Source organism: Apteryx mantelli, chromosome 8 (assembly GCF_036417845.1).
Source record: "Apteryx mantelli isolate bAptMan1 chromosome 8, bAptMan1.hap1, whole genome shotgun sequence".
In the NCBI taxonomy this organism is placed as follows: domain Eukaryota; kingdom Metazoa; phylum Chordata; class Aves; order Apterygiformes; family Apterygidae; genus Apteryx; species Apteryx mantelli.
The window spans coordinates 40371509-40385346 of NC_089985.1; the positions used below are offsets into that span (position 1 = coordinate 40371509).

The window sequence follows — 13838 nt, forward strand, 5'->3', positions numbered from 1 at the left end:
AGAGAAAGGAAGAACAAAGATAACTGATATACGTAAAGGGCATATAAGGTGTCTATGACCTGACTTCACTTATTTCTGGACCATGCCTTAAATGCAGGACCATTAATGATTTCTTCTCTTTATAGACTTTTGTGGAGAAATATCCAACGTAATGAAAACAGCTGAAAAGATGAAATTTGTATTTGAGTGTAAAAGTTCAGGCTGGCCTGCATACTCTGAAGAAACACATTTGATTTTTATAATTTTTACATGCTACGGGTTATCCAATTTTTTAAAATGGAAAGAACTGCTAAAAAGGAATCAACTAAAAGAAATTATCAAAGCATCTGTTACACAAGAATTATAAAAAGTGTCTTACCTCGGGCAGGAAGTTTTCCATGGTTTCTTTTCAACAGCTGTAGTTCTTCTGCATGACTCACTAGTGAAGAAACAAATCTGAAGTCAAGAAACTTTATCCTAGAGTTTTTAAGGAAAATAATAAATACATATCCTTTCTTTTTTATTGTCAAAGAATTTGTATTTTTCTTCAAGGGATGATAAAAAAAGCTTATCTGTGTATTGTGCTCAAAAAAGTATGGAATTTGCAAAATGAAAATAATTTTGAGTAGTTGCGTTTACAAGCCTCATTCCATATTTTATTCCATTTTTGTCTTCTAGTGCTGACATGGTGCTTTGTTCCCAATACAGAGACTGGGGAACACACAATTCTTTTCCATTCTGAAGGCAACAAGAAGGCTAACAAGAACAGTTGACTTAATAGATAGTGTCAACCACAGGTCTGACATCTCATTCGCAACCTTCTCCTGGATTTAGCAGTCTTACTGCCCTATCTGCAGTGCAGGGTAGTAACGTAAACAGATTGTTTTCAAAAAAACTTTGTTTTGTATAAGAAAGCATCTGGCTATATGCATTACAGTAGGAACTAGAACAGTGTATACACATGCAAAATGAGAACTGGATGAATACTGGAACACAAATCATGAGAGAAATGGTAATTTATACAACAGTAGTTCTTGGAATTGTGTGGTCCAAAACCACATTCCACTGCTGGATGCATGAACCTAATGCTTTAGATGAGTCAGTGTTCTTTGAGCAGAAAAATCCTCTAGCACCTGTGGCTTTACTGTCCTCCTTGTTTACAACTGAAAACATAAATAGTTGTCCCAGCCACCCCATGTGTTGCTCTGCTATAGCTAATTCCAGTGTTATTACACTCTACAGAAAACAGAGCAGCCAGACAGGTTGCAGAATAACGTATGCTGGCAATACAGCACTTTTGCTGAAGAATAAGAAACTGTTTTATCTTCTTTACATGCTTGTCCACGGAGTGGACATAGAGACACTGCATGTATATATTTATATTCCCCTGCCAGGGACTTGTGAGCAGGGAGCTAGACTACAAGAGTGTTGCGTTAAAAGTCTGCAGGAACAATGTGTGTTGGATACAACATCATATATAAAAACCTTTGAGAAGTGGTGGTAGGTAAATGTGATCTTAGATACACATACACCCATATCACAATCATGCCCTATGGGTACAGATGGGGGGGTATAGATTTGGGATAGATAAGATGTTGCTTTTGTAAAAACAAACTAACAAACTGTTTGAGGTGTAGTGGTTGGAGCCTGAACATCAACAGAACTCTTTGGTGCCTGGAACTACCTTTCACCTCTGACTCGGGATGTTTTAGCTCTTAAAGGAATCTCTCAATCCTTTTCTTAATTCTGCTGTTATCTCTAAGTGAAGAATGGCAAATTTTTGTACAACAGAATACTTCCCCATTACATATACCTCTTCCAGTTGCAGAGGTGTTTGGGAAGAGAAGTATGACTACTCTTTTAGCTGCTGAGCATTCATTAGTCCCAAGAACTTCAGACTCAGAGTAAAGATCAAAAGCTTTCTAAAAGGGACACATATAAATGAAAATCTTTGGCTTTTCTGGGAAAAATATTACAGATGCGGCATCTGTAAAGTGCCCTTATCCCAACACAATAAGCATCTGGTATGTCCATCATTTAAAGACATATGAATAGCAATTTTTAAAGCCTGGAAATTTATATTCAGCCTAATCCTCCTTCCAAGCAAACAAACAAAACAGCTTCCTTGCAAAAAGGGAAGAAAGGAAACCCAGTCAAAGTGCTAACGTTTAGCCTAATCACTAGCTAACTATCCACTAAGTATTTAACTATTTACATCAGAAAAGGTGTTGCTATTGCAAGTTCTTCCTCTCCATCCGTGGCTATGAGTTAGAAGAGAGGGCAGCTGGAGTTGCCTTGTCTTTTATGTTCTTGGTTGGATGCACAAGGACATTTAAAGTGCATCTGTAACAGAGAGTCCTGACAAAAAGAACTCATGTGTCAGGTGCCTGGAGTATAACACTCCATTACAATAAACAGTGGAGTATAAATCTAGAAAAAATTTGGAATGATCCTTATTAAATTGTTGTAAAGGGGTAAAAGTTATTGAAAAACCTCCTTACTTAGCACTTGGGTTTTCTGCATTTCAGAACTCAAGATGCAAGACAAGTCTGAGACACCAATAATATTTTCAAGCTCTCTACTGCCCTCTAAAGCCTGGAAAGAAATATAATTAAAGATATTGTTAAATCTCATTACAAAGTTACCTACTTACATGCCTACAACTTATTAAACACATCTGAAAGTAGGAATGTTTCCTTTTTGAATTTTTCATAAACTCTAAGTGGGGTATGAGACTCCACCGCACAAAGTCTATGGGACTCAGGAGTTTAAGTGTTTAAAAAAACCACATGCTACTTTTGAAAATGGCATTCAAGTGACTTTGAAAATGTTACTTAAAAAGCTCCTGTTATTTGTGCTTCATTTGTAAGTCTTAGGCTGTTTAAACAGATAAACACTTGATTCCCAGAAAAGCAATCTCAGAGCATGTACAACCTTATTATAATATGTCAGTAATAAAGGAAAACAATGACCATTTAAGATTTTATTGAAGACACTTCTCAGCATTCATGATACATCTAAAGACATTCAGTATCAATTTAGTGAGAAATATAAAGGATTTTTCAATTGAGTTTTCTAAATAAACATTTAAATTAAAAGATTTTAAACCGGTAGTCGTTTCTTTTGTAAATAAAACATTGTCAGACTACATATGCAAGTAAAATAGATCAATACAATACTTGGAGAGCACTGAATTATTTCTGAGGATATTGATGTATAGGAACTAACCCTGTGCTAAATCTATTCAGGAAACAAAATATGAAAAAACAGAAAAATGATTTGCATTTTAGCATGTATTAAACAGACTATTAAATGATGATGCATTGATGGTAAATCAAATGGTACAAAGGGATATTTAATTTTCAAGGACATAAAAATCTATGTAGTAATAATTCATACATCACAGGTTATAAATAATAGTTGATAATACTTTATATGCTTTACTTGTGCACAAAATGAGCAGAGAGATACAAATTAAAAATGATGTACTTGGAAAAGCAACTTCTCTAGTTTCAAAAAAGTTTCTAAGTTCCATACTTCCCCCCCGTCTTACATGGATTTCCATGTCAAATCTGTTTGGCTTCCAGTATTTCATTTTCTTCCCTATTCCTTAAAAATGAAAATCTTATGTATAATATTTAAGTTTTATTTCAAGTCCTATATTAAAAGTACATTAAAAAAACCCTTAAGTCAGTGTAAATCAAACCTGTAGGCTTGTCAGATTCTTTCTTATTTTCAGAATTTTATCCAATGAATTTTTAACTTTGGACTGCAATTCCATGAACCTGCATAAAAAGTTAAAAACAAAAACAATCTCAATTAGTCACATCACCACTTACTGAAAGCCATTATTTACACCATTTTTCAGATTTTCTTAATACTGTTTTCAGGCTGGATCTACATAAGCTGTGAACAGATGAGCTGTGTGGACACCTGATTGTGTCATAACAACAAATATGGGTTGCCTTTGGTTAGGTGGGGTCTGCCAAAAACATATATCCTAATTTTAACGATAGGGAAATCAAATTCAGCAATATTAGAGGATTTTCTTATGATCACGCAGGAAGACAATAGTAAAAACAGGAATTAAACTCATTTGTTCCCAAAACCAGGAATTTAATCAAGAGGACAAGCTCCCAAAACCCATGGACCATAAGACATTGCTTGTAGCCACAGGACACACTAAAGGTTAAAATTGAGCCCAATGTGGACAACATCACATGATGTTATTTGTTCAGTTTTGTTGCACTATCTCCCCTTTCAGATTAGGCTAGTTTCTCTTTGAAGTATACCACCACAGTAATCAAATGGAGACAACAGAGAAAACATCTACCCCGTCTTCACATAGAAGGGAGACTCTCACTTAAAAGAACACCTCAAACTCAATATTTAGAAAGATAATTACAATATGAGAAAAACTCATCACTGTTGCATTTCTACATGGCAACAGAAGGCTAGGCAGGAAAGAAAATGCCATTGTCTGTGTATTGTACAATACCTTTTTCACCTATAAAGTGTGTGGAAGTTCACATGAAATAATACTGTCTAGGTGTTAGTTTAAAAAGGTGTTTTATTGGCATGTCACTAACTACTGGCGTTCTGAAAATTTTGCCTTTTTTTTAAGCCACACTGAATTGCTGAATGAAAGCATTTACATGTCAAGAAAGACTATGATTATTCAAATTGTTCTGTAACTTTAAAGTTACTATCACTAAGAAAAAAGTCTATATATGTTGATCAAAGGATTTACTGTATCATGGAAAAATGCTTTCATCAGAGCTTAGAGCTTTCCACTGGTACAGTTGTAAAATTTAATTTCTCAACATCTAAAGTGCCACCCAAACAATTCTACTGTCTGTTGGGCTCCATCACTTAAAAAATGCTTGCCATCCTACAATGAAAGAATTTCAACTTGATGACAGAGCACCCATTACAATAAAAATCACATCCAAGAGTTTAAGTGGAATTATCAAAAGGAAGAGCTATATCTTCAACATAAGAAACATAATACTTATCTGAGTAAGTGTCACAAAGACTATTTGTCAGTAATGTATGTGTAAAATATCTAGCCCCAAGGGAATTTTTTTCTGGGACACCAGATACTACTGCGATACAAATATTAAACACACACAACAGAATACAGAAGCAGAATGACAGAATCAATATACACTTAGGCATATAATGAGAGAAACCCACATAAGTACAAAAATTCAACCCTTTAATGTCAGTTGGTTAACTAGCTTGCAGGGAATACAGAATTAGCATGGTGATACTTCTTCCAGTAACACAAACTGCAGCACAGCGGCAGCACTCTGCCTTCAAAGTCAACAGGACTTGCAGGATGACCATTATCAGAAGCAGGAACACAATCAAAGCACAAAGCAGCTCGCTGACAAAGGACCGTGTGGGGAAACGGAGGTTTGCATTATGCTTGGAGGAGGTGAGCTCTCAGTGACAAGCTGCTACAACAGGAAATTCATCTCACAGGTATTTTAGAGAGAAAATATGTAGGACCTACAGGCATGAGAATTTAGATAACAATTTGAATTGGATACCCAGGTTCTGGGCTTGAACGAAATATAGGACAGTCATGCCACACAGAATGATAGCAAAATTGAGAATGCTGTAGAGGAGAGATAAATAGATGTAATACAGACATATTGATGCTGAGCCATGAAGTAGACTTTCTCAGACAGATGTCAAAGATGCATACCAAGATTTCATCTTGGATAAAGATGGCATAGAAAAAACAAATATTTGCAAGTCTGCTGCTGAAATATGTTATTTGGATTTGTGCTCAAAAGTGAACTTACCTTAAAACATGAAAGGAGAAGAAAAGGTACTGTTGATAGAAAGATGGCGAAAAGTGGGGAGGAAGGGAACAAGAAGGATCCACCAGAGAACATGCTGAAGGAACAACTAAAAAGGCAGGACAACATGACAGGATAGTAAGATTTCAAGAACAAAAGTATAGCCAGAGTGTTGAAGGTGAATGCAATTTTATTTGAGTAAAAAGGATGGAAACTGATGGGAAGGATCTAGGATAATATTGTTTTAGCTGGAAGAAGTATGAACATGCTCATTGAGGAAGGAAACTTTCAGATTTTTAGCTAGACTGAAGCTTAAAGAAGTCTGTACTAAGCATCTACAACTGCCGTAGTTTAAAAGCTCATAACTTCAAAGACTTCCAAATTGGATAACTTTACATGAAGATGAAAGGCATTCCTGATACAATCCAACATACGGAGTTTCACAGCTTTCCAATCACCAGATTTTATTATGGAACAAACATTTCCCTTGTCTCATTCTTAGGGATGGGTGTGTTTGTTTTGGCTGAAACACATAAATAATACATTCAGCTTGACAACTCACTGTTGGCACAGAAAATTTCAGTTCACATTTCAGCTGAAATTTGCCAATGTTATAAGCAATTAATTATTTTTTTATAACAGAAAAGATCAGGCATTACTAACAAAATGAGACACAAACAGCCCCATTTATAACACATTTTACTACTTCTCCTTCCTCACATGCATCAAGTTTAGGAATGCAGTTAATCAGATATTTCACCTGAAAACACTTAAGTGCTTTAGTAAATGTGGACTGCCCACAGTCCATTAATGTCAGTAGGCCTATGGATTAAAATAGGATTGTGGCAGAAAAGAAAAATTTTAAAAGATTTTGCAAAACAAACATGAAGTTTAATTATGACCATTTGTGGTTAGTTTTGTCAGAAAGAGTCCCTGTGATCTTGGCCCTGTATCTTTGCTAATAGTTAATGCTTCCAAAAAAGGTAAAGAATGTACACTTTCAAAAGAGTCTGGAAATACAAAATGCACATTCCTTTAGTTAACTTAATTACAGTACCTCTCTGGATAGTATTATGGGTGTGACTCTTGTAACTGGCAGAGTATCATATGGCCCACTACCAGTGAAAAGCAGCACTGGCTGCACAGTTATATTCCAAACCATATAGTGATCTGTATCTACAGCTGCAAGCCTGCCATTCAATGCTTTTGAAAATCCAGCCCTGATGAATTTAAACTATTAAAAATAATTACCATTAATTTAATTCTGTAAGAACCATTACTATCTCTCACAATTAAAAATCATGGAATTTCATCCACAAAGCACTGAAATACACTTACGCAGCCTTCTCCTCTGTTTGAGGCTGCCCTCTTCTGGATAATCTGATTTCTGAATCATTCTGCTCAGTTCCATCTCCTAGAAGGTTTACAAGAAAACAAAAACAATAAAGATAAAAATAAGATATCTAGTATTTGAAGCACATAAAAAAAGATAGGCATTAGTATTAACCTTGATTGCTGAACGATCTTTTAGGAAAAAGAAAAAAACCTCACTTATGAAGCAGGGCAGATTCCCTAATAATAAAACACACTACTATAATTTACTCTTTTGTAATTTGACCTCTCACCAGTTTACAAGATACTTATATTTGTGGAAATCTTGGGATTATAGTATTAATAACTGGAAGTTAGTATAGCTCTGACACATAGCTTCTGCATTCTAGGCAGAAGCTTTTAGTCCTATTAGCCTCCTAAATACAGCATATTAGCACAGACCATTACCATGAAACTACTGTAACGACAGAGCAATGAAACCTCCATTTTCCTTTAATAAAAAGTGCCTGTGCCCCAACTCCATCTTGTAAGCAACTACAAGGAGACGGTGCAAATTACTTCCAAAGGCTCTGACATGCTGTATTGACAATGTAATATTCTAGCTGAGTGCTTGTCATATGATGGGGCATGATAAATCATATGCCGGCTGCCATTATTCTATATGTCAAGTCACATTTCTATATTTCAGTGCACTGATATTTTGAGCAGTTGCATGTTTCTATGAGGAAACAGGAGTAGAATATTATCACAAAAGTCTATGCCTATGGATTTAATTAACAAAACCTGGGCTCACAAGTGGCATAAGGTAAATAAACTGCCCTTCTGATAAGAAATCTGCATGCTTTTTGTCACTGTAGTTTGAGCATTCTTAAATGATCAGATTCCAAAATAAGCATCTAACACAAAGATTGCTTTCCCAAAGCAGGGGGTAGGAGAGATGTTTTCAGTGAAGCTGGCAAGATTAAGAAAGTTAGTGCAGCACTAAATAAAGTCTCCGGCTCACTGGCTGCCATCTATTCAAGGTGGTTCAACAGCCATTTACAAAGACCTTGCATGTATAATGCAGAGTATACACAACATACATCTGATCACAAAAAAACATTAGTTCCTTTCTAATTTTCCATTTACTTGCACAATTTATCACTGCCTACACAATTCAGACAAAAATCATATTTGAACAAAACAGATTAAAAGTTTATCTGGTGTATCAGTTACTACTGTTTTTAAAATCAGTACATTACCTTGTCAATTTTGCTTGCCCTCCAATTAGCAAATCAGGAGGGCAATGCAGTAGCAGGAAAAAAAATGTATCCCTTCTAGCTACTACTTAAAGAAATATTTTAAAAGACAGCCTATGCTATTAAGTCAGATTTCAGGAAGATTATTGAAAACTTTTAAGATGCAGATCTCACACAAAATTATTCAGAGCATTAATACTACAACAATAAATTTAATTCCCAGACAATTAAAGGTTGTACAAAATGATTAATGAAAACTTGATAGGATCCCACAGTCCAGAAGTCTTTGATGAATCTACTGGAACTGGCGTAGCCATAACTGTTGATGGTATTATGCTTCACACAATCTATATGGTCACCTTCCAACACTTCAGATGTTATGCTTGTCTAGGTTCCAGCTATAAAGAGGTCACATCTGAATAGAAGAAATGGTTTCTGTTCAGTTGTGGCTGAACTTGAAGACATCATATAATGTAGAACTTTTGTAACTTCCAGCTTTGGAATCTGCGCCCCCCCCCCCCCAACATTATCAGTCACACACCTAATCTCTCATTTTCTATCGCAATGTAAGAGTTCCCCTTTTCTGACACAGTTCTATCCTCTTGTGCAACCAATTGAATTCTTTTGGATCGGATATTTACTAAGAAAATGGTGGTGGTGTATGCATACATATGAAGAGGGCAGGGCATAATTCATGCACTCATTCATTTTTTTTCATAGATGTTTTCCTCTTAAACTATGAGGTCATTAGTGTTCCAACAACAATTAGAGACTTCGAATTGCATACAGGTCAGTCAGCTTTGGAGTTCGTTGTACCTACAGCCAATCAAGACTATACTCACCTGTCCAAAGAAAGATCTTTTTTCTGGTCCCCAAAAAGTTCTCAAAGAAGCATTTTCAATTAGTTCATCCCCACTATCCCTTCAACCGATACAAATATTTTCTTACAAATCTTTCATATTGGGACAGTTGTAAACTGAAATTCAGCCCTATGGGAAAGACTTGGAGGGAACTACAATAGGTCTTTATTGTGGGCTTAACAAATGCATTAATTCTAGAAAAGACTCTCTGCAGTGAGGTGCTTTTCACCCTTCACTGTAACATGTCTCCTTTGTAACATCAGGCTGCAAAAGAGAGACTACACTAAGTATTAAGCACTTTGATTTCTTCTTGCTAGATTTAAACTATTACATGTAAGTATCAGCACTCAAGGATGGATTAAGTTTTAATTTTAATATTTTGTAAAACGTTTAGAAATTCCTCAGAATGACAAGGTGCTATAAAAGTTTAAGCTGTTCCACTACAGTAGCTAAAGGTTAAGACCCCAAAAGATTTCATTTTAAATCTAAGTACTTTAGAACTTACATTTAAATCAGCCATCAATTATCAAACTGAAATTACTGTTAGGCCAGTACTACAGAAGGGCTGAATCCCAGATTGATTTGGATATAAGTAAATTCATTTAAAAGAAATCTTAAAAATATACTGGCCAACAATGATGAGGAACTAGTGAAGATTTAATATTCTGTTATTTTAAGCATTTATTTCATAAATGGACTGTGGGATTTTGGGTAGTTTACCAATGAATATATAAATTATCAGGCAGCCCAACAGGACACTGCAACACCATAAAGGCAAACTATCTTACAATAGGGGTGGTTCAGGTTTTCCTGTAAAATAAGTGTCTATTTTTGAACAATCTTAGCATTCTCTCGGTATTTAGTCTTCTTTGAGGCACTCCTGCACACCATTATTCAAAAGAAAGTCATGTTCATAGGACAAATAACTTCCATCTGTCTCCCCAATGAAGGTACATTTACACATGCAACTTTGTGTACTTCACACACTGTAAAATAAGTCTTTATAGCTAATGGCGTTCATTTTGCAATAAAATCTCATTCTGTTGTGTTCCTACATATTGGTCATAGAAAAATAGAATATGGGTTACACTCTGTCACCTCACGTATAAGTAATATGCATCATCCATTAAAATACCTGAACACTTGAAATAAAAGTGTCTTTTCAGAAGGAGAAGAAAAATGGTGGGTTTAAAGAACAGCTTGAAATCTGTGATATGAGAGGAAGTCCGTACCACCATCTTCTAGCTATATGAACAGAGGAAAAAAGATGGCTACTGCTATATTACCAAATAATTATCCATCTAAATGTCAGCTATGAACACGTGATCAGTCTTTTTATAGGCAAAAAGAACATTCCCTTATGTCCATATTTAATTCCAGTATGAATACAGTACATGTTCACCTTTCCCATTGATATCCCAATAGACAGGCATTTTAGTCCAAAGCATTTGGCCCCCTTTTTTCCTTTTACATAAGAAATAAGGCATATAATACAAGCGTAGAGCTGCCAAAAAAGTTTTAAAGTTGCAGTGCATTTAAACATTTATTTATTAACTGATGGTTTATCATGAGTTTTGTCCAGAAAAGGCATTTGACTAAAAGTTAAGGAAAGAGCCATTAAAGAAGCTAATTGCATCCATGTAGGGCTATTTAGGGGAACATATTTAAAGAGCCATAGTCTTTTAATTTCATATCTGACTTCTACCATGACATACAATTTCAAAACCCTTTTAAAGAGGTAAGTATTAAAGCACAGGTGGATATTAAGTCAGGCTGAGGTACAGTTTCATATTTTGCAGATAGCCACAAAATTTAAATCTGCATTTATATATTAAGAAATTAGAAGTGTTTTCAGAACTGCTTTTGTGATGTGCCAACACTATAATAGAAAGCTTGCTCCTCTTAATGCATCAGATTGTAGTCAATGGGGACATAGATTGTTCTAATTTGATTCTTCCCTCAGGATACAGGCAATCTTAATTCAGTGATCATAATCTGCCCGGTTTAACCTCCACAGTCGTTTTGCTTGAATCTGATTACTTCTTGCTCCATTCTGCGTGCAAATGTAGGATGTCACATCATGACAAAATAATAAACCAAACTATGGAAAAAGAACTGACCTGTGACATGACTGGTGCCAGCATGGGCATATCATCTGACTGGACTAACAACAGCCATATCTCTGATTTGATGGAGCAATCTCTTGACAACCTTTCTTCTTGAAGTGTTTCTTTATACAGGATGAACAGAAATTCATATTTAGCAGGAGAGGGGAAAAAAAAAATCCCACCCATAAACCATAGGTTCCTCAGGTCATGCCATATCTCTGATTTGATGGAGCAATCTCTTGACAACCTTTCTTCTTGAAGTGTTTCTTTATACAGGATGAACAGAAATTCATATTTAGCAGGAGAGGGAAAAAAAAAATCCCACCCATAAACCATAGGTTCCTCAGGTCGTGCAGGAAGTACCATCAAATCTTGAGACTGGTATAGGCATTACTATGTGGAAACATAAAATTTTATTACTTATGAAGAGACTGCCCTAGACATCTGACCTGGAAATACTTTGAAAATATCTTTCTCTTTGCAGAAAAATAAAGTGGATGTAAATTTACATGTCAAAACTAAAAGTTCCCTAACAAACTAAGTCACAATACTGGTCACTAGAAAAGTTACTTTCCATAGTCAGAGGAGAGTCCAAAAAACAGTGGGGCTAGACTGCTATCTAACTTGATTTAAACTCTAAGGAGAAGATTCAGCACATAACCAGTGATATCTATGGGAGCTTACAAGCATCAAGTAATTTTCATTTCTAGTTTTGACAGAATCCCAACATTTCTTGACTGCATTCATTTTAAAGAATTCCCCATTTTATGAAGGAAAAAAAAAACAAAAGAAAACTATCCGCTTTTGCGGATCCATTATGGGAGCATATGGTGCAATAGATAGTGCAAAAATTTCCAGACATCTAGATAAATTTCAAACAGTGGTTATTCTATCCTGCTCTGAATATTTCTACTCATCATAATTCATGAATGTTAGTGAGGACTCAATTACTGCACATAAATTCCAAAATATATGGGGCATAAAAAGCTCTTTAACCCAACAAAAAGGCATAACAAGAACTGATGGCTGAAAATTAAAGCCAGACAAATTCAAATAAGACAGGAGAAATATATATATATTTTTTAAATAGTGAAGGTAATTGAACAAGGAACATACTAACAAGGGAAGTAATGGATTTTTTATTTTTATTTATTTATTTTTTTAGTAATTTGAAGTCTTCAAATCAAGACTTAACCATTTTCTAGGAAACAAAAGCTATTGAGCTCAGGAAACTTTTTTTTCTTTTAAATAAAGAAAGTCACACCAGATGATCTAGTGGTTCCTTAACCCTTAAAAACCCAACCTATACATGTATAAAAGCAAGGTTAGTCTACTGAAGACATACTTCTGGAGCATTCATAGTTTGTTTACCTCAGAAACTATGACTGTATAACTGAATGGACACATGTCCTAAAAAGAACTGAAAATAATATAATTATAAAAGGTATTTTTTTTCTGAGAGCTAATGATATTGAGTGCTATATTAGCTCAATCAAAAAGAGCCTTAAAGTGCCTTACTATGAAAAACAACGGTTAAAAACTTACACAAAAAGAAGGTAGAGAGGTTCTATTTTATCTTTGATCTGATAACATCAAAGTAACTTTCAAAATTCATAAAGACTCATAATTGAGAAATTGTGTGTGTATACACATATACTTATTTATTTTACTGTCAAACAGCTACACCTGTCAGTATTTCCAGCTCTCCTGACTGCAAGACAGAGTCCAGCCAGACTGCAACTATGGATGCTAAACAATCAATGGCATGGCCTTCCAAACGGATAAGACGAGACTTCCTTACAATGATCTGAAGTAGCACACAGCAACCTCAGAACATCTCCCTGTATAATCCAAAGAAAAAACCAAACCCGCTGTCAGTAGCACATACCAGTTCTGTAAATGAAAGCTGGGACTGAGAAAGAAAGTAAAGGACATTGCTAGCATAAACATACCTAACTTTAGAGGAATTAATGGAATTACTGCCAAAAATGCCAGTTCCGGATTTTTTTTGCTGAGCCAAAGTCAAACATACTTTTGATATTGATCAACAAAAGGCAAAACTTGCTTCATAGTGATCATTATAACCCCCCTCCCCCCAAATTTATATTGAAAAAGACATGAGCTCTAAAGATCTACATTAGCTTTACCAAAAAAGATCAAAATTCTTTAAGAGGAAAAAGAAATCAAACATACCACATGAGACATAAATTACTAAATCAAGCCAATAACCAGAAAAGTGTTGCAGTAAGAAAGACAGAATGTTCAACTAACCATTTGATAGACCATTTTTGAGATTTTGTACATTATGACTTGTGGGAGATGAAAATGGACTCATTTGGCACGTTCCTGTTGTCGGTGAGTAAGAATTTAGATTTTTCTTTTTGGTCTTCAAGGGTGTTGCTTCAGATGGCTAAAATGCAGTAAAAGAAAAAGAATCTAGATAAGTATTGGCTAAAGAAAACAGAGCATCTATATCCCTTTGAACCCACAATAGTTGCAAACTCTTCTTTT

The 13838-nt window shown here is 35.2% G+C and overlaps 1 protein-coding gene and 1 long non-coding RNA gene across 2 annotated transcripts in view; both read right to left on the bottom strand.

Annotated features, from left to right (window-relative positions):
• ITGB3BP (integrin subunit beta 3 binding protein) overlaps positions 1 to 13838 on the bottom strand; it is a 32738-nt gene that overhangs the window by 11791 nt on the left and 7109 nt on the right. The window contains exons 3-7 of the mRNA XM_067301350.1: positions 13599 to 13737; positions 7128 to 7203; positions 3686 to 3764; positions 2481 to 2574; positions 359 to 418 (exon numbers count right to left, since the gene is read on the bottom strand). Of these exons, the coding sequence (XP_067157451.1) occupies positions 359 to 418; positions 2481 to 2574; positions 3686 to 3764; positions 7128 to 7203; positions 13599 to 13737 (448 nt within the window). The remainder of the gene's footprint in view (positions 1 to 358; positions 419 to 2480; positions 2575 to 3685; positions 3765 to 7127; positions 7204 to 13598; positions 13738 to 13838) is intronic.
• On the bottom strand, positions 8389 to 11447 carry LOC136992573 (uncharacterized). The gene is made up of 3 exons (XR_010884934.1): positions 11340 to 11447; positions 10355 to 10464; positions 8389 to 8774 (listed from the first exon to the last, which is right to left on the bottom strand). It is a non-coding gene; the product is annotated as an uncharacterized lncRNA (long non-coding RNA).